The 22,027-nt window shown below is 40.0% G+C and overlaps 1 protein-coding gene across 1 annotated transcript; it reads right to left on the reverse strand.

Moving 5' to 3' along the window:
- Positions 1–1,399: 1,399 nt before the first annotated feature.
- LOC124863133 (DELTA-actitoxin-Oor1b-like) lies at positions 1,400–21,930 on the reverse strand. Its single transcript, XM_047357380.1, has 4 exons — positions 21,902–21,930; positions 17,522–17,639; positions 16,864–16,949; positions 1,400–2,709 (listed from the first exon to the last, which is right to left on the reverse strand). Exons 1-4 carry the CDS (start codon positions 21,913–21,915, stop codon positions 2,292–2,294), a joined length of 636 nt encoding a protein of 211 aa, XP_047213336.1. The 5' UTR covers positions 21,916–21,930; the 3' UTR covers positions 1,400–2,291.
- Between the last annotated feature and the right edge of the window lie 97 nt (positions 21,931–22,027).

The raw sequence follows: 22,027 nt of genomic DNA on the forward strand, positions 1-22,027 counted from the left end.
TTCTATTGTTATGATATACTGACAATATTATTATTCCAATATTAGGGGTTTACCTATCTTCCTCAATTTTCATATATAATTTCTTTTTTCAGAGGGTTTAAGCCTTAGAGTAACTGTTTGTATTTAAAAAATCCCAACCACTCTAGTAAGCTTGATTGGGATTAATTTCTGGAGTAGGAAAAGGGGTGTCAATTGCCAGGCCTTTCAGGATCAACCTATTAACCATAGTTTGCACGGGTTAAATTTGACAACAAGGAATAGCCTTGAGTCAAATAGGGTCAAAGTTGGCAGGTTAATTTAATAAGATTCCACAAAATCATGGAAAAAAGTAAATAGACCTCCAGAAAGCCTGGAGTTTACAAGGATTGTTCTTAATTATAAGCATAAATTCTATAATTTAAGGTTTGAAACATATCTGGGGATCCTTTCTGGAACCGTTACCTCCATTCCCCAATCTTGGACAATCTTCTAACAGAAAGAGACAGTATCAGAGTAAGACTGTGTAACAGGTGTGATAAGGTGTTATACAATATCTTGTACACAGGGCATGCTGGGCGGCATTTCTGTCCGCATAGTTCTTCTTGGTGGGTTTGCCTGTGCTGACTCCATAACCTGAGTAGTCATAAGAGAAGATGTTGCAGTTTGTACGAGTGCTGAGGTCGACTGCTTTGCCAGGAAAAGCACAGTAAGTAAGGCATTCAGTGCACAGTGAATGTACATGCAGCTGACTCTGTTACAAGAGTGAAAAAGTGTAAAGTTTGTCACATGTGCCTCTTTTCCATTAGTACCTACTCTACTTGCCTTGTCTTGGGGTCAGCACCACACGGGTTGGTTCCTTTCCCAGTACAGTCAAGTACCAACTCAATGTGGGTGGGATTGTCAGTAGCAAGGCGGTCCCACGGTCCAAAAAAAGTAACATGGTGTGATTGTAGTGACACAAACAACAACAATGGAGGACCTGCTGCTTGGTCAGAGTGAAAGAAGATCCAGAGACGATGAAGCTCCCTGGAACAGGACAGGAGAGAGAGGGAAGCCATGGAACGGTACCAACTACAGGATGTGTGAAGCTAAGCTAATGCTACCTAATGCTAGCATGCTATAGTAGTCATGCACACAATAAACTCAGCGTACAACAATTTAATGGTCCAAGATATTAGTTATAAAACATGCTGTGACTGATCACTGATCAACTGTTTTCTGACGTGTTTTCAGCACGGATCGGTTCACTTGGACCCGCATCCAACCAGGTACCAAACATAGTAATTGTTTGACGTAACTGTTACTACTGGAAAAGCCTAAACAGTGAGTAGAGCCGTGCCAAATTTCTCTGAGTAGTAACAAGTGGAAAAGGACCAATAGTAAGGTAGTGTAACAGAGTTAGACCAACAGAAAAAACGGCAACATTTAATGCTCAGCTTTATTGGGTCAAAACATTCAGATGTTGACAGCGGCAATGAGAGATCAGGACTACCAGATCTCCTCATGGTTTCTGTGTTTAGTGATGCTCAGATATTGGATAGAAGCAGAGAGTGCAGACAGAAAATATGGAGATATTTCTGAAACATTCAGTGAAAAACAATGAACCGATCCAGTACAAGAGAACTTAATTGGACTTGATTCAGTGAGTTTATTCCATTACAATTCAGTCTCACTTGGATACACAGTGTTGCCAAGTTCCTCCCAGTCCCATTTCATCCAGCTACCTGATAAAATTTTTATTTGATTTGTATTGACTTTAAGCTGAAACACAAATCCATGTGCTGATACAACTCTGGCTCATATTTTTATCCGGTCCAGATTAGTTTCAGGTATTCAGCAATGATTTAATTTGGCTGCTGGAGTTCAAAGGATGCATACGGATCAGTTGGAGCTTTGTTGGTGTTTTAAAGATTTAGAGGAACATTGAGTGTTTTTCTCACCAATACAGGAAAACTTTGTTTTCAGATTTTAGAGACGGTTGATTGTTGAAAAGAAAAGATTTAGTCGACTGAACCAACTGATACTGGGAGAACTGGGATCATGGCAGATGAAGAAACATCTGCTGCTAGTTTTACTGGAATGACTTTAATGAGTGCAGATGGAAAAGCACGTTATTGGCTTACAATCTGGGAAACTACAGGAAACTGGGAAAAACAGGATACCTGGTAACTGTCCAGATGCAGATGAAGTTAATGATAGTTAGATTATAAAAGAAGAAGCCTTTCCTAATTAAAAAGAAATGGGTTTAGCGGAATAAACTGGTGCTGATCGAGAGTTAAGTGGGTAAACTGAACCAATAGAGGCAGCAGGTCTCAGTTGTCGCATAGCTCCACTTTCAGGACAGGTTGGTAGCTGTCTGACATGCTGGCCCTGATGGTCATATGACCCACTTTGTGGGTCAGACTGGGCCCTTTGGCTTTTCCACGGACAAAGCCGCGCTGCACGCCGTAGTACATCTCTTTGTAGAGCTCCTCGTCGCACAGCTTGTCAGTGCTGAATGCTCCCACAGCATACCAGTTGGAGTAGATGTTGAAGTCGTAGGGAACAGAGAACATGACAGCCAGCCGGCCCTGGTTCTGCCTGGTGGACTCCTGGAGGATGTCATAGGTGAAGACAGCAACTGAGCCACAGGCGGTGTGAGCTTTCTTGATGAAGAGTGCAGTGCCGGATTCAGACGGACGGAAAGTTGGAGGGAGAGGAGACTCACAGTTCCCGCTGAAGAGATGGATGCTGGATGGAAATACAAAGAGATTTATTTTTACTGAAACACAAGATGCTACTGACTCTGCTGCTCAGAGTCTGCTTCTACCTTTGGTCTACCTTCAGTCTCCTTCTACCTTCAATCTGCTTCTACCTTCTGTCTACTTTTACCGTTGATCTACTTTTACCTTCAGTATGTTTCTACCTTCAGTCAAGTCAAGTCAAGTTTATTTATTTAATGCTTTTCAGCAACAAGGCACTCAAGGCGCTGTACATAAGGAAAAACATTACAATGATACAGAAAATCAAACAACAGAGGTAATTTAAAAAAAAATAAAGATAATAGAATGATTGATAAGAAAACAAAAGGAAAATTGGACTGAAAACGTAACTAATAATGTTTAGATGGCCCAGTCAAAGGCCACTCTAAACAAATAAATTTTTTATCTTGATTTAAAGCAATTTAGGGTTTCAGCGCTTTTACAGTTTTCTGGCAGTTTATTCCAGATTAGTGGAGCATAAGAACTAAAAGCTGCTTCTCCATGTTTGGTTCTGGTTCTGGTTCTGCAGAGTAGATTTGAGCCAGAAGACCTGAGAGGTCTGGGTGGTTGATACACTGACAACAAGTCTGTAATGTATTTTGGTGCTAAGCCATTCAGTGATTTATAGACTAACAGAAGTATTTTAAAGTCTATTCTCTGAGCTACAGGGAACCAGTGTAGGGACTTTAGAACCGGGCCGATGTTCTCCACTTTCTTAGTTCTAGTGAGGACGCGGGCAGCAGCGTTCTGGATCAACTGCAGCTGTCTGATCCACTTTTTAGGCAGACCTGTGAAGACATCGTTGCAGTAATCAATTCTACTAAATATGAACGCATGAATTAGTTTTTCAAGGTCCTGCTGAGACATTAGTCCTTTAATCCTGGAGATGTTCTTTAGGTGATAGAAGGCTGACCTTGTTACTGTCTTTATGTTCCTCTGAAGGTTCAGGTCTGAGTCCATCACTACACCCAGGTTTCCAGCCTGACTGGTGGTTTCTAGCTGTATTAACTGAAGCTGTGTGATAACTTTTAAACGCTCTTCCTTTGGTCCAAAGATTATTACTTCAGTTTTGTTTTGATTCAGCTGAAGCAAATTTAGGCCCATCCATGCATTGATTTCTTCTAAGCATTTACCCAGCGCTTGAATGGGTTCATGGTCACCTAGTGACATCGTAACGTATAGCTGTGTGTCGTCTGCATAGTTATGATAACTTACGTTGTTGTTTATTAAAATCTGAGTTAGGGGGAGCATGTAGATATTGAATAGGAGGGGCCCTAAGATGGACCCCTGGGGAACGCCACGTGATTTTTGTGCTCTCTGATGTAAAGTTACCTACTGACACAAAAAAGTCCCTGTCCTTCAAGTAGGATTTAAACCAATCGAGTGCTGTACCAGAAAGGCCGACCCAGTTTTCCAGGTGCTCTAATAAAATGGAGTGATCAACAGTGTCGAATGCTACACTAAGGTCCAATAATACCAGCACTGTGGTTCTTCCACAGTCTGCATTTATACGGATGTCATTGAACACCTTGACAAGAGCAGTCTCTGTACTGTGGTGAGCAGGAAGCCTGACTGGAAGACATCGAAGCGGTTGGTCGTTGTTAGGAAGTTGTTTAACTGCTGAAACGCAGCTTTTTCAATAATCTTACTGATGAAGAGGAGGTTTGATATAGGCCTGTAGTTCTGTAGTAGCAGAACTACAGGCCTGTAAATGATACAGAGAGAAAGAAGGAGAAGGGGGCCAAAAAGGAGAGAGAAAGGAAAAAGAGAGCTGGAATGGAGGTATAAAGAACTTGAAAAAAAAAAAAAGAAATCCCCCACTATAGGCCATAGTGATAAAAAGCTATGTGGCAATCACAGAAGTGGAGTACCCCTGGATTTATAGTGCTGCAGGTTTATGCTGCTGGATTTCAAAATGACCATTTTTGCTCACTCTGCTGATCTCAAGCACTCCACACCAAACTAATGTAAGGTATGGTAACAATTACACACAGATGGCTGAGGGCCCATCTGCTTTTCTCAGATAAGCATTGCACAGATTTTGCATTTTTGGTGATTTTCCACAAGTGTGTGACTTGTGGTAGAAATGGTAAGCTTAAGTCATATGGTTTCTCTCATGGCAAGCTGTTTGTGTATTTACTGTATGTTGTTAATTTAAGGTTTAATTTTCATGAAATATGCCACCACAAATCACAAGACGCAAAATAAACAAACTCTCTGCTTTGTAATCACTAAAACACAAGTAAGGTTAAGCTGCTGTGGGCAGTCTTATGTTGGCACCTCTGAAGTGAATGCCTCGTTCGATAAGCAGGAGTAGAAGCGGGTGTAAGTGATTTACATTGAGGTCTGGCATGGACAAAAAGGTCCCATCCTCTCTTGGTTAGCTGCACCTCAACCTGAGGGTTTAACCCCTCTTAGCCTTCAATACTGACTTTGGCCTTTTCTCAGCTCTGTTGTTAAGCCATTTACTGTAGTGGATTGTTGGTCAATGTGTGTGTGTGTACTGATGAAGAGGAGGTTTGATATAGGCCTGTAGTTCTGTAGTAGCAGCTTGTCCAAGTTGCTCTTGGCTGGCACCAGTCAATTTCTGAAAAAGTTTGTCGAAGTCCTCTGTGGTGAAGGGAGGCATCTCGTGCTGATTAGCTGGCGTCAACTTGTCCTCTTTCGGGTTAAATTAGAATAACATCAAAATCCTTTAGAAAACAAAAATAATAATAATGATCCTTGGGAGTTGCTGGTAAGAAGTTGTTTTAGTCCAGTATTTCCATAATTTTGGCTAAGAGATAAAAAGTTAGGAGTAAAAGAATGCAAGAAAGCAGGGAGCTTAGGAGAAAAGCGTCTGAGCAGGCAAAGAGGAGGAAGCAGAAAATGCCAGTCTCCTTCTACCTTCTGTATGTTTCTTTCTTTTCTTTTTTGTCCTGTGTTAGGTATTATTTAGTCAACTCAGAGGTAAGAACGATACAGTCATAGTTACTTGTGACAAGGGTAGCCCACTTTGCAGTGAAACTACAAAGTTTTGACACCCTATCTCTTTATTTATATACACAGTTCAACAGACAGTTCAGACAGGGTGTATGTGTGTGAGACAGAAAGGAGGCTGGTTCACACAGAGATAACAATGATCTCACACACACAGGGAGGAAGGCATAGTGCAGGTGCCTTGCAACCCAAGGTTTTTACATGAGTGATAACAAGTCCTCACACCCATCCAACAGTCCCTCCTTTTATCACAAGTAAAAACATTTAATATAAAAACGAGTAAGAAAAATACTTTGTATGAGCGAAAACCCACGGACGGTAAACAGATTATATTTTGTGGGAAATACTCATACGGCCCCGCCGCCCTCGGCGACCATTAAAAGTTAAATGTTGATTAATACTTGAAATCATAAAAATAAAATAATGATACTTGAAATCATAAAAATAAAATAATGATACTTGAAATCATAAAAATAAAAGAATGATACTTGAAATCATAAAAATAAAAGAATGATACTTGAAATCATAAAAATAAAAGAATGATACTTGAAATCATAAAAATAAAAAATAATACTTTAAATCATAAAAATAAAAGAATAATACTTAATGAAAACAGTGAAACATAATAAAGGAATTTAAAAATCTGCCCTGTTTATGTCATCATTGTACTTTTTCTCATTTCACTTAAGCAACAACTTCTTCCGATTTTCTGCTGTAAGGTTATTTTATGAAATACAATGTATGAGTACATTCAGGCTTTTGATGTGATTTATTTACAACATGTCATCATAATCGTCCCCTTCATTTTCGTGCATTTCTACCTAGTTCAGTGTTGCATATGCCACCATGAACAATACCAGAAATTCTGTAGGAATGGATGTGCGTCATGTTCTTCCGTCAGTGTTCTGAGATGGACATCCGTCTGATGTCCATCTCTTCTGGTTCGGTATCACCTCCTGTGGATCCTGCTTTAGATAGAGAAAGAGTCCTGCTACCAGAATTAAGCTCAGGCTTATCAGTCCTGTCCACATGTTACAGAGAGCCATTTTATAATTGGGCGCAGATCAGCTGTTTTCTTCACCGGTTTGAGACGCTGGGCCATCTTTGAACCCGGACTTCCTCTGCTACCCCGTCGGTTGATCTGGCTCCTGTAACGGCAAAACTGGCTTACAGTGGCTTTTATGGATCCAGGAAGGCCTCTCTGCTATTTTCAGAGCTGTGGGCGTTGTCAGGAGTATTTGAAACGGCCCTTTCCACCAAGGAGTGCTCCAATCCTTCCGGTGGAGTGTCTTAATCAGGACCAGGTCTCCAGGCCTCATTCTGTGGGATAGGAGCAGAGATTATCGGCAGACCACTGGACATTTGTTCTTCTTTTGTCTGCAACATTTTATTCATCCACTCAGCTAATGAAGGTTCCTGTTGTGCTTTCTCTATTTCATTCATGTCAGAGGGCAGAGAAAACGGTCTGCCATGTACTATTTCTTTGAGAATACAAATTCACATCAGCAACTTGGTGTCACGTGATCTCAGGCTCAGAATATAGTGGGTGGAGCCATACAATGATGTACAGTAGGTGGCAAATGGAGTAAGACCAGTTTGATTTGGAGTTATTCTCATCCATAATTAACCAGGGATAGGCATTCGGGCCATGGCCTCCCTGTTTCTTCCATTGTTTTCCTTAATCTTTAACTGAAACCCTAATGCTTTAGAACTTAGTTCTATTAATTTATTTACAAAATGAGTTCCATTATCTGACCTTATAATCTGTGGGATACCATATGTGGGGAAGAAATGTGTCACTAGGTTCATCTATTACAACTAGGCAATATTTCTTTCCCCGTGTTTGCAACAAATTATGCATGATCTGCAAAAATGATTTGCATAGTCAGAAATATTTATAGTGTAGCATTAATGCTTTACCAGATGTGACATATTCCCCCCTTGACACGTGGGTCTTCCCAATGTGTCACTGTAGCCGCTGTGTTGTATAACTGTTTTTGGGAGGATTGGTTTATCTTCTATCTGATAGATGTCATCTTTTTTCTGTGCTCCTCTCTTTAGCCAGGCCTTTATTTCTGTCTTGGTTGCTGACTGTTGGGCGTCTTTCAGCACATCTGTGTCTATAAATAGCAGATCTGACATTTTCTCTTTAATAGGTTGAAATGAGTTAGTTCTGTCCCTGATGATGTTTTAAAACCTCTATTTTGCCAAATCTTAGCATGGTGATGTACTGATCTGAAAACGTATTGGCTGTCTGTGTATATAGTAAGTATTTGTCCCTCATGTAATTCACATGCTCTTACTACAGCATATAATTCTGCTGTTTGGGCTGAGCATGTATTGGGTAGAGATTTAGCTTCTATTATCCTATCGATGGTTGTTACTGCATAACCAACTCTATTCTTTCCATATTCATCTTTAGATGCTGAGCCATCTACAAACACAACACATGAATCTGGTATAAGGGTTTGAGAAATGTCTTGTCTGGGTTTGGTGTCTTCTTCAACTTTTGCTTTATAAGAATGTGGTTTTCCATCTTCTGCAGTAGGTATTAGAGTACTTGGATTTAAAGGGCACATCTTTTTAGAGTTATGTTTGGCTGTGATAATAATAGCGATGTCAGTGTGATATGCCTTGCATGTAGCGTCAGGTGCTTCTCTTAATATTCCTGACTTCAACATATCTTGTATTACTGGCTTAGTACCTTCTTCAGCTTCTGGCTTTAAGGGGTATTGACGGACTGATTGCCTTTTTTCAGATATTAGTTTAACCTTGTATGGTGGGAACCCCTTTATAAGCCCTACATCAGTTGATGATTGGGACCACAGTTCAGGTGGGACAGCAGCTAGGGCAGGATACATGTTGCTCTCTTTGCTCTCAGCTAAGCCCTGTATTTGTCCCTCTGCCTCATCTAAATGTGTCCTTGGATGAACTTTGACTATCCATCCTAGAGTGAGCTTCCAGATTCCTGTATTAGGATCTACCTTTGACAGTGTCAGTGCTGTTCCTGCAGAGGTTTAAAGCCTCTGTTTTTCCAAATTCTTATTATTCTTTTTTATCATATATTATAAAGTAAGTCCTTATTACATTTAAAAATGAGATCACTATTTTTGGTAATTGCTATTATTATAAATAATGCTTGGTTTAGTTCTTATTAAAAATAAAAATAAAAACTCACTCACTGATGAACACAAAAAATGAAGGGCATATTATATCTTATAATCTTAGTTTGTTTTACCCTGTTTTATAGGTACAACATACAGTTTCAGTCAGCTTTGTATTTAGTTCAAGTAACTAAAGTTTGTTTCAATTAACTAAAGTTTTATCTATTTCAGTCCAGTTCAGTAATTCTGTTAAGGTTCATTTCATCTTATGTTAAGTTTGAGTCTAATTCAATCATTTTGAACCTGACTGGAAAAAGTCTAAACATCTGTTAAAATCTTTTTGTTTTACCATAGAGAACTGACCTAATATTATTATGGTAATGTTGAGGACTCTAATTTTTACATAACATGAAACAGACATTTATTTCACAAAAACAGAAAGTCAAACACAGACATTTGGCCACATGAAAGTTTAAATAACTTGTTTGTAAAAGAATTAGGAAAAATTCAAGACGGGTCTATGAGCTTTCTCATGGTTATCAGTATTTTCAGTAGAGGTAGAACCTTTGCCATCTTTAAATGATTTTTTGAAAAAGATTCTGGAAACCTTATTAAGATATAAATTTGGCAAAGATCATCAGAACATCAGACCTTTATTAGCGCTTTTAATGTCCCTCAAAGATGCATTACAATGAAATCAGTCATTCCCATTCACACACATTCACACACTACTTACTTATTTCTCTGTCAGAGTAATTTTTATTTGCAAAGATTTGAACATAATTTGACTTCTATTATTCTTAAAATGCACATTGTTTCCTCATAACCCCTTTTGTTTCCACAAGGTCTGTTTTGAACGCTTCAATTCTTTTTTTTATTCACCAAGAATCAATAAGGTGGTCTTAGTGGGGTCCACCTTAAAGGTGTTGTCTGTTGGGTGTCATGTTATCATTGTCAGGTCAGTGAGGTTCATAAGTCAGTCAGAACCTTGGTCATTTGTTCTGTGCACATAATGTTTCATAGATCCAGCCTATGATTAATCAGCAAAACGTCCACCTATAGGAGAAAAAATGATTGTTAATGAATGAGCTGCATTTCCTAGGAACACTGTCTTCCTCCTGGATGAGCATCACCTGTTGAAAAACTTTCATCATTGTTTGTTTCACATATTCAATCAGATCTTTATATTATACCAGTAGGTGAAGTTGTTAGTATCTCATGTAGACTGACATATACTGTTGCATTTGGAGAGGATCTCAGATTAAATAAACATAGTTAGAGCTTCAATCCAGGTTCATTTTGTGTCTGCAGACTTTAGCCAATTTCTCTTTTCTTTTTTTTTTATATATAAAGATCAAGATTCAAAACATTTTCAAAAGGCAGATTGTGGCAGAATGTAGACAAAACTGCTTATTGATTGACAAAATAACATTCAAGCACACAATCACCATATTAAAAGGCTCTACTTCTAGAGAATCACTAAACTTCTGGGGTCCGGTTTTGGCCCGCGGACCTTGAGTTTGACACATGCAGGGTAGAGTTACAATTTTTTTTTTTTTTCAGACCTTTCAGCAGAGACAGACTTCTGCTGTTTGCAGAAGTTTTATCTTTGTTTTCAGGCAGCTGCATCTCTTTATCAAGGTCGTTTCACAGAGCTGAAATTTAACTTCTCTCAAAGAGGAAAAATCAAGAATGCACACAATCTGAGCCAAATATGGAATTATTTCCCTGTAAAATGAATCTTTTGCATTTTATCATGATATTGTTAGTAGTATAACACCATAGAATGATTTTTAAAGCACCTGTTTCTCACTAATACTTGCCTACAAAATCTTTTACTCTCAGATTACTTCTTTAACAACTCTAGTCATTGTTCACTGGGTTGTCCAGTTGGACAGTTTCCATGTTGTCCACATTGTCACCTCCTCTTTTAACTTCTTTTACCACGTCCTCTAAAACCATCTCTTAGTCTTTATAATCTAACCTGGGATGGGTGGCGGTCCGCCCCCCCCTTTATTTGTTTTCAGTTAAGCTGAAAGTTTTTTTTCTGTGCTTTTCTTAAAGCATCAGTATTATGGCTATGTCAGTTAAAAGCTGCTCTTATTGTTGTTTTTTTAATTCATCTTTTTGTTTTAATCTGTTTATCAACTGTGTGCACTCAGGGACTGAAAAGTCCCCTTTGAAATTATAACCTGGCAAGGTTTTTTATTGTCTCTTGAATCTTTTGAATGCATAATCTCCAGTTTAAGATCCCCGTGTAGTTTTAGGATTTCAGTGATAATTAAGTTACCTGAAAATCCGTATTTTTATGCCATCGTGTACATATTTCTGTTAAATCAGAGCTTTTTCTCTGTTCTTTCCCCATTGTTCTTTGTTATTTTTCTCTTTTTAGTTTTCATTATTGCTAATTTTAGATCCCCTTGTAATTTTAAGACATCCTTTGTATCTAATTTGCCCAAAAACCCATGTTTTTTATTTTTTATTCCATCTATGACAGATCATACCTGCTCCTTTTACATAGTTCTCCATAAACTTTACCTCCCCTTCTAAGTCAATTAGTTCACTTTGTTTCTTCTCCATTATGTTTTATGTTAGTTTAATTATAGTATAAATGTCCCAGATAAAAGGTCACTGGCATGAGACTTTAAGGAGAGGACATTAACACGGCCTTCTACTGCGACTAATTCGCAGCGGTGTTAATTTTCTGGAATGAAATCCGACCTGAATCTCCAAAGTCACCAGTACGTAGTTTTAATCTGGGCAAAAGAAAACACAGGACTAGCAGAATCCTGCTATGATTCTATTAAAATGCTTAGTCCTCCATATACACACAACACAGTCACACAGTTAGTTTCAGGTACCTTGTAATTTTTCTAAGTTAACTTGGTGTTATTTTATGAGCTCAATTTACTCCGTTCTTTTTACTTTTATAGCGCTTATTCTATTCCCTCGCAGGGGAATAACCCTTAGTCGTTTTATTTGGCCCCCTTCTTGGCGGGGCCCTACCTTAATTTGTCACTATTCCTTTCACGGTGGAATAAAACCATCCTAATGCAGCGTCCTTACCGGCGACGCACTACCAACGACTTTTAAGTACTTTTCTTCTTTTATTTATATAGCGCTTACTCTATTCCCTCCCAGGAGAATAATCCTCAGTCGTTTTCTTTAATCCCCTTCACGGCGGGATTGTACCAAATTTGTCACTATCCCTTTCACGGTGGAATAAAACCATTCGAATGCAGCGTCCTTACCGGCGACGCACTACCAACGACTGTTAAGTACTTTTCCTATGAACTGTATTTTAAAACTGTCTCACCTCGGAGTTGACTTCTTGGTGACTCTCTGGACCCTGTGAGAGTCACCCCGCGCAGAGGAAGGCAAAAACCCACTGGCCAGGTGTGAATTCACACACACCGGGACTTTCAGCCACTCCGGCTAAAGGAGGCTGTGCAGCAGTGCTTCGCTCGACGTCAGGCTTCCCCCACGGATCCCAGAGTCACTGTTAAAGCAAAGAGAAATAAGGTTATTGAATTAATCCGGCTTCGAAGGACCAATAAATGTTAGGTATTATTTAGTCAACTCAGAGGTAAGAACGATACAGTCATAGTTACTTGTGACAAGGGTAGCCCACTTTGCAGTGAAACTACAAAGTTTTGACACCCTATCTCTTTATTTATATGCACAGTTCAACAGACAGTTCAGACAGGGTGTATGTGTGTGAGACAGAAAGGAGGCTGGTTCACACAGAGATAACAATGATCTCACACACACAGGGAGGAAGGCATAGTGCAGGTGCCTTGCAACCCAAGGTTTTTACATGAGTGATAACAAGTCCTCACACCCATCCAACATCCTGTCTGGCAGAATAGCTCAGAATTGTTGTCTGAGTGCCAAGAAAAAGCCCAACATATTTACTTTCACAACTGGAGCATTACAGCTAACGCTTTAAAGCTGTGCTTGATATTCATAAAAAGAAACTTTATTAGAAACTGCTTTGGGATTTTTTCAATTGTTACGGACATGGAGACAGAAATGGAAAGGAAAAAAAGCACGAAAGAGAGAGAGGGGGGCAAAAAAAAAAAAAGTGGAGAGAAGGAGAACAGAATGGAGGAAAGAAAGAAGGATGAAAATAATTTTTTCCAGATTTCATTCTGGAACAGGAAAGACCCTTCCTGCCAGGTCTGGTGCTGTTTAAACTTTGTTCATTTGTCACTGATGGTTTATTCATTTTCTGTAATTATAAAAGTTGAGAAACTTTGCATACACTCTTCTCTTTTGTAAAAGTGATTAACCATCTGCTTAAAGGGATAGTCCATGGTTTTCAAAGGTACAGACCTGTGCATAGGTTAAAAGCAGTGTATATCATACCTGCAGTTGGAAGCTCTTCTACTGTCTTCATTTAGTATTAATCCAGATTAGGTGGCGCAGTTGGTAGTACTGTTGCCTTGCAGCAAGAAGGTCCTGGGTTTGATTCCCAGCTGGGGCTCTTTCTGCATTGTGCTTGCATGTTTTTCCTTTGCATGCCATTTTTTTTTACCTGTCCAGCTTCCTTCCACATGCCTGTTAATTAGTCTCTATAAATTACCCTTAGGTGTGTGAAAGAGTGTTTGCTTGGTTGTTTGTGTGTTGCCCTGCGATGGACTGGGAACCTGTCCAGGGTGTACTCTGCCTCTCGCCCATAGACTGCTGGAGATGGGAACCAGCTCCCTCGCGACCCACTATGGAATAAGCGGTAGAAAATGACTGACTGACCAGATTAGGTGGTTCCGAAGGATGAAGCTAATGGCTATAACTGGAGGACCCAGCACAAAGCGGAGTTCTAATGACTTAAAACAACTCCATTCTCAAAAACCTAGTCACACTTTATGCAAATCCTTTTTATGAACCTTTAGAAACATTGTCATTTCTGAGTTTGGCAGTTATTTACAGGGGACATAACATGTAAAGATTTCCCAGTTAGAGTAACTGCCTAATTGAAAAATAAGGCAGTGTAAACATTAATAAACAATAATAACATTTTGCTTATTACACTGCTGTACTTTTCCATCAGGATGTTTCTCTGAACACGCTTTACATGTTCTGTTCTCGGCGCTTTCCATCTCCATTTTCAGTGTTCAAGCATTTGTAGCATACCTACTTTTCAGCCTTTTCACCAAACTAAAACAAGAATAGTTGGTGATAGTGATGCACAGGACACTGGAGGCCCGCCTGCATGTTTTAAGTCAGCAGTGCACAAGTATTGGGACTCAGGTGCAAAGAAATGGGACCAGTTCATATGTGGTAAGCCCAATAGTCGTATTATAATATGCTTATGTCTAACTGTTTGTAAATTTATTCTTTATCATTGATATCACCTCTCATTTACATTAAATGCACCAGTAGGAGCACAAAAATGCCAAAGGGCCACCTAGAGTTCGAAGAGTCTCACAAAAATTGAGTAATAGTTTGCCATATAGCCAATTACTATTGCATTTTTGCTTTAGGGGTTCTTGTGCTGTGTACTTCCTTCTGTTTTGAATAAAGATCAAATTAAATGAAACAAATTGGAACTCAGTTTCAGTTCAACAGAAAAATGTCAGTTTTAACCTTTTAATCTAGGGGGCACTGTCTAGCTCAAATTGGAGACATTTTTTTCCAAATGTTTTTATTTTCAAAGTGCATTTGCTTTTAAATAAAGGCAGGCCAATTCATTTGTATACTGCTATTCATTCACAAGGTAATTCAAAAAGGAGAAAAAACTATTTTTTAATCAAGAAAAACAAAATAATTTGACACATATTGCTGATCTAGCACCCCTAGTAGTGGGAGGAAGTAACTACATCATCACTTTACATGTGTTATTTTTCTTCTGGCCCAACAAAAAGTTATTCAAACTAAAAATCTTTAAAGCGTTTATGACTCTTCCATTGAATGTTGAGAACAGAAAAAAAGCCCAGAGCTTCGCTGGCCTGGAGACCCACATCATTTAACATACTGCCAACACCACTCTGCCTCTACAGCCGGAGCACCCCACTCACGCCATCCACGCATCAGTCACTGCCTGTAGTGGGTGTGCCTGTGTCCGCACGTGTATGTGTATGTCTGTGTTTGAGGAAGAAACAGAGATGAATGACCGCCTAATCGCTCACACAATGCAGCAAGGCCATAATGAAAACCTCTGATAAGAATAATTTACATAAAACCTAAGTAGTACAGAACAAGACTGAGGACATAAATAAAGAAGCCCCCTGCACCATAAATCTAAACTATAAGCACAAACACTTACAACATGCTCATGTAACTGAGAAGCTTCCTCACTCTAGGCTGTGGAAAAAGACGCTGGAGTACATGTACTCATATCTGCTTTATCCTCATTTTTACTTTTTGCCAGCTCCAGCAGAGCTGGGTCCTCCACTCATAGCACAGTGCAGTAAGTTTTAATGGTAAATCAATAAAGTGGCGACATGAAAGAAAGGCTAGCTTTCCAGTTTGCAGGGTGAAGAATTATTCATCAGCACTGTAGTGTTGCACTGCAGGCGAAAATCCTTCAGCAGCGCTCCATTTTACTTGCCAGAAAAGGACTGTAAATGATACAGAGAGAAAGAAGGAGAAGGGGGCCAAAAAGGAGAGAGAAAGGAAAAAGAGAGCTGGAATGGAGGTATAAAGAACTAGAAAAAAAAAAAAAGAAATCCCCCACTATAGGCCATAGTGATAAAAAGCTATGTGGCAATCACAGAAGTGGAGTACCCCTGGATTTATAGTGCTGCAGGTTTATGCTGCTGGATTTCAAAATGACCATTTTTGCTCACTCTGCTGATCTCAAGCACTCCACACCAAACTAATGTAAGGTATGGTAACAATTACACACAGATGGCTGAGGGCCCATCTGCTTTTCTCAGATAAGCATTGCACAGATTTTGCATTTTTGGTGATTTTCCACAAGTGTGTGATTTGTGGTAGAAATGGTAAGCTTAAGTCATATGGTTTCTCTCATGGCAAGCTGTTTGTGTATTTACTGTATGTTGTTAATTTAAGGTTTAATTTTCATGAAATATGCCACCACAAATCACAAGACGCAAAATAAACAAACTCTCTGCTTTGTAATCACTAAAACACAAGTAAGGTTAAGCTGCTGTGGGCAGTCTTATGTTGGCACCTCTGAAGTGAATGCCTCGTTCGATAAGCAGGAGTAGAAGCGGGTGTAAGTGATTTACATTGAGGTCTGGCATGGACAAAAAGGTCCCATCCTCTCTTGGTTAGCTGCACCTCAACCTGAGGGTTTAACCCCTCTTAGCCTTCAATACTGACTTTGGCCTTTTCTCAGCTCTGTTGTTAAGCCATTTACTGTAGTGGATTGTTGGTCAATGTGTGTGTGTGTGTGTGTGTGTGGCTGAGAAGTTTAACATTTGACACAAACACAGAACACAACCCTTTAAATTTGGGTTTTGGTTCTTGCTCTCAGAAGAAGCAGATTTCACTCACCCCCATATGTTTTCTGTGTTGACTCTTTAATCTTTAAGTCACTGCTTAAAAAAAAAAAATAAACAAGGATCTGAAAATGTAAAATAAAAACAAAAACCAGAGAATAACGCATGGGCTGGTAAATGAAGCATAAAGACCCCAAGTGACCGAGGGGAATTATTTTGCTCCATTAAGCAGGCATTAACATGAATTACTATCTAATTAAAATTAAACAGCTCACTAATAACTTTGCAGTGGGGCCTTAGTGTGAAGGTTCTCCTGAGTGTGTGTTCTTGTACTTGTTGCTGAGTGAGAACCATTGTTCGTATTTTTATCGCAAAGTGAGGACATTTTGACAAAGTGAGGACATTTTCCTGGTCCTCACTTTTTCAAATTCCGTTCTTGGGACAGGGGTTAGGTTCAGGACTAGGGTATGAATAGAGTTATTGTTAGGGTTAGGGTTAGTTATTAACTGGTTAGGGTTAGTGTTAGGGTCAGGGTTAGGCACTAAAAATCAAGGAAAAGGAATGGAAGTCAATGGAAGTAACCGAAAAGTCCTCATAAAGATAGTAAAACACGGATGTGTGTGTGTGTGTGTGTGTGTGTGTTTTAAAACTCACAGCGGTTCACACAGCATGAAGCTGGAGGTCTTGTTCTGAATCTCCACTTTGCACTGACGGTGGGTTGGAAGAGACATTTTCAGAACCTTTTCAGGAAACAAACATGGAAATATTCAGGTACCAGAAGCCTCAGTAGGGATTTAAGTACTGAGAAGTTCTGTTTCTGTTTCTGTTGTAAGGTCCAACTGGGAATATTCTAAAGGGGGATTCAGAACTTAATCCATAAAAAAATCATATGAGGAGGCTTTCAGCCAGTATGATTTTAGCATTCAGTACAGACGTTAAGGCAGTATTTTTAATGGCAGATGTTTGATCGAGTTAGAACCACAAAGTGTTTGAGTTCATGTTCTGGAAATCACTCAAGTCACTGCCAGCAACAACATGCTGTTTTCATCAGTCAGTGGCCGGATTTCAGTTCAGTTCAGCTCAAAAACACTCCTTACAGTCTTTCACAGTAAAAAGATGAAGCAGAACCTTATTTGCAACCACGATAGAAATGTGAAGAACCTAAGAATGTTTTGGTTCTGTTCATACAGAATCTATCTGACTTTGATGAAAACCAAAACTCCTGGATGATTTCTCACTCAGACCTGGAATCACCACACAGCCAGAACTAACAGACCCAAAGATGAGACTTTAAAACAGAGAAGTTACTCACTGCTTTGGAGCTTCTGAGGAACACCAGGCGTCTGCAGGCCTCTGTGACAAACAACTGAGCATGAATGCTTGACTGATGTTGGTGAGAGACAGGCGTGGTTTCCTGAGGCAATTTGAGCCTTAAAGAGACATTGACTCAGAGTCAGAGACCACTGGAGCAAACTGTACAGTACAGATAGTCCATCTTCTCAGGACTTCAGACATGGAGAAACATTTGAGCTGAAACATTAGATTTCTGCTAAAACCAACCTCAGTGTGTGTTCTTCCTTTGTTTTCAGTCAATGTGAGTTTAACAGGAGTCACCAGACTTAAGGAAACAGGGGTCAATGCTTCTAGCAGAAGTTCAGAAACATTTCAGTTGCTGACCAAGTGAACAGCATCCAAAAAATGACCAAAGCAGCTGATTCAAGATAGAAATGTGTTTGTTTGAACAACAGTACATTTTATCTGGCAAAAAATGTTCTAGGACTATTAATAATCTTCCCTACTGCAGATCATCTGCAGAACCCCATCTAGTGCTCCATGGACCACAGAGGTGTCGTGAGCCACAGTTTTGGAACCGCTTAGATAACACAGAGATTCAGTCATGGATCATGGACCACTCAGTACCTGGTTGAGATGTTCAGATGGAACAAAAACAGAACTTTGGTTTCAGTTCCCTCTGAATATCTGAACCTAGTCCCACATGGTCTCCATAAATCCCCTCAACATTCCTACAGACAGATCCCTGCTGAGGAGCTCATTCAGGTAATCTCTGCTGACCTCTGAGCTTCTTCAGTGACTGATCTTCCTCTTCTGTGGTTCAGAAGAGTTGGTGTTCTGTTTTGAGGTTCTCCTCACGGACCTCGTTCTCCAGTTTGCAAAAACTAGCAGCTGTCTCTTTATTGGATCAAAAAGAGGTAATCATCAGACCAGGCTGCTGTCCTCAGCCCCTGCTGAAATGTGTTACGATCCTTACTTTGACCCGGGTCTTTTTGACAGAAAAACCAAGGGCTTACTACAAGTGTTAGAACTGGACTTTTGGGTGCTTGTTGGTTCTGTTTAGGGCTCAGAGTGGACCTCACAGTTGGTAATGCTGAGGTCATGAGATCTAAGAGAAAAGCTGTCATAGGGGGCAGTAGGGTCAGCTGTTTCCTATACTGATTGACTCTACTCTAGATGACCTCTGGCCTCTGGGGACAGGGTGAGGAACCATGTGGGAACTGCAAGCACCATGGTCTGGCAATGATAAATAAATTCCTGGATTCAGATGGTGGTCCGCACCACCACAATCTAATCAACTGTTCTTTGTTGTAAAACACAGCTTATCTGAAATTTTCAACAAAATCTGATGATAGGTTTTTGAGATATCTTGTAAATACACAGACAGAAGCAAAACCTCCATGTCGGAGGTAATGATGGTGAAACTCCCAGTTTGGCAGGAGTATTAGCTGCAAAACAAGAAGGTAAAGTTCAATTCAATTCAATTCAGTTTTATTTCTATAGCACCAATTCACAACACATGTCGACTCAAGGTTCTTCACAACAGTCAGGTTCAAACATTCTAATTGATCCTAACTATCGAACAGTTCAGTCAGATTCAGTTATTTATTCAAATCTGATAAAAAGTTTTTCTATCTAAGGAAACCCAGCAGATTGCATCCAGTCAGTGACTTGCAGCATTCACTCCTCCTGGATGAGCATGTAGAGACAGTGGACAGTCACTGGTGTAGACTTTGCAGCAATCCCTCATACTGAGCATGCATGTAGCGACAGTGGAGAGGAAAAACTCCCTTTTAACAGGAAGAAACCTCCAGCAGAACCAGAACCAGGCTCAGTGTGAGCGGCCATCTGACACGACCGACTGGGGGTTTGAGAGAACAGAGCAGAGACACAAAGAGAACAAAGAAGCACTGATCCAGGAGTACTTTCTATAGGAAGGAAAAGTAAATGTTGTAGCTCCTTTAGTCGTTTCATCTAGAAAGAAAGAACAGATAAACTCTGAGCCAGTTTTCAAGGTTAGAGTCTGAAAGAGAGAACATAGAGTTAGTTACAGTAGAAGCTCAGTCAGTAGCCATGTCTAGGAGAGAGAAAGGGTTAAACACTAATAGACAGGGCCTTGTGGATCATCGGTAGAAGGTGAGCATTAACTTGTTGCCAGCAGAAGCTGGGGACGATGCCCCCCTCCAGGAAGGTGTCACAGGTAGACAGAGGTCAGGTGTAGCTTCTAGGAAGCTTCCAGGAGCTTCTAGGGAGAGAAAAGAGAGAACATAAAGGTAAAAGCCAAAATAACACCAAATAATGCAAAATTGGAGAGTAGTATGAGAATGTAGCAAAGAGGGTGAAAGTGGTCATTATGTCATCCAGCAGCCTAAGCCTATAGCAGCATAACTAAAGAGATAGCTCAGGATAACCTAAGCCACTCTAACTATAAGCTTTAACAAAAAGGAAAGTTTTAAGCCTAGCCTTAAAAGTAGACAGGGTGTCTGCCTCACAGACTAAAACTGTACAGACAATAGTCCAGCCTTGAAGTAACAAATGCACTGACTAGTTTTTCAGCGTCACTCCTGGACAGGATATTTCTAATTTTGGCAATGTACCGGAGGTGAAAGAAGGAAATCCTAGAAACCTGTTTAATATGGGATTTAAATGACATGTCCTGGTCAAAAATAACACCAAGGTTTTTTACTTTATTATCAGAGGTCGATTTAATGCCATCCAGGTTAAGTGATTGACTAAGCAGTTTCTTTTTTAAAGACTCCGATCAAAAGACGACAACTTCTGTCTTATCTGAATTTAGATACAGAAAATTTAAAGTCATCCAAGTTTTTATGTCTTCAAGACATGCTTGTAGTCTATCTAACTGGTTGGGTTCATCAGGATTTATGGATAAGTAAAGCTGAGTATCATCAGCGTAACAGTGATGCCTGATAATTTGACCTATTGGAAGCATATATATAGTGAAGAGAATTGGCCCAAGTACTGAACCCTGTGGTACTCCACCATCAGAAAATGTTTTTTTCTGGTCTGTGGGGCAAGGCAGGTTTATTTATATAGCATGTTTTATGTACAGGACAACTCAGGTGGTTAACATAAGAAAAGATTTAGATTCAATAAAAAAATTAAAAACAGATTACTGAAATGGAGCAAATATAAAGGTTTTCAATCTCGACCTGAGGAAATGTAGAGTTTCAGCAGCTCTGATACATTCAGGGAGTTTGTTCCATAGGTGAGGAGCATTAAAACTGTGTTTGGTTCTCACTCTGGTTACAGAAAGCAGGTATAACCCTGAGGACTTTAGGGGTTGTAGTGGGTTCATAATGGACCAGAATATCAGAGATGTATTCTGGCCCTAGACCATTCATAGATTTTTAAACCAACTGCAAGATTTTAAAATCTATTCTGTGACAGACAGGAGGCCAGTGTAAAGTAACAAACAAGCCCAGGTGAGAGGTGAAGCTGAACTGCTCCAAGCCTCAGGAGATGTGAATAATAACTAAAAAAGTGAGATCTTAGATACAAGCAGCTGGAATGAGCTTCTTCTGAAGGGTGGCCGGGCTCTGCCTTAGAGATGAGAAGAGTTGAGCTCCATCATCCAGGTGGAGCTCGGAGTAGAGCTGCTGCTCTTTCACATCGAAAGAATTCAACTCAAGTGGTTGATCTGATCAGAATGCCTCCCACTGGCAGGAGATCCGAGCAGACCCAGAACATTCCGGACAAAACCATATATGGTTCAGGTATAACATGACCAGCACTGATGATCCTGCTGCAAAAACAGGCCTGACCATTAAAGGTACAATCAGGCTTCCTCTAGACCCCTGAAGGTGTGCTGTGGCATCTGACGCCAAGATGTTTGCAGCATGTCCTTTAGGACCTGTAAGCAGTGAGGTGGGTACTGAATCAATGTGACTTGATTGTCCAGCACATCTCACAGAAGATCGGCTGGACTGGTATCAGGAAGATTTGCTGGCCAACACCTCAAACTGGTTTTGGTGTTACTCACATTTTCCCTGAAAATCTTTTGCTTTGTAGCAGGCCAAGTTACCCTGCTGAAAGAGGTCACAGTTATCAGGTAACACTTCTTCTGAGATACTGTGTATATACTTAGAAGGTGGTGTTTGTCAAAGGACCTGCTGTTTTCCAACAGAGCATTGCCCAAAAGTTAATCTCCATCCCCAGGCCAACCATCATCCTGGGAACACCATCAGGACTGCAGTGCTGAAGATCCTCTGGCCCAGTCTGCTAGCCATGACACTTGTTGTTAAACTGTGCTCCTCATGTTTCTTGTTTTTTTCTGCTTCAAACACAACTTTGAGGACATAAAGCTTAACCTGCTCCTAAATATGTCCCACCCACTAACAGGTCCCATGATAAAATTAATTATCAGTATTACAAACGTCACCTGTGAGCGGTCATAATGTTACGCTTGATTGATTTTGATCTCTTCACGCTTTGAAACACACCATTGCTGGTTCCCAGTCCAGTTTCAAAGTTTTGGTTTGACGTCACTTTTTAGGTTTGGTTCCTT

Source organism: Girardinichthys multiradiatus, chromosome X (genome assembly GCF_021462225.1).
Source record: "Girardinichthys multiradiatus isolate DD_20200921_A chromosome X, DD_fGirMul_XY1, whole genome shotgun sequence".
Taxonomy (NCBI): Eukaryota; Metazoa; Chordata; class Actinopteri; order Cyprinodontiformes; family Goodeidae; genus Girardinichthys; species Girardinichthys multiradiatus.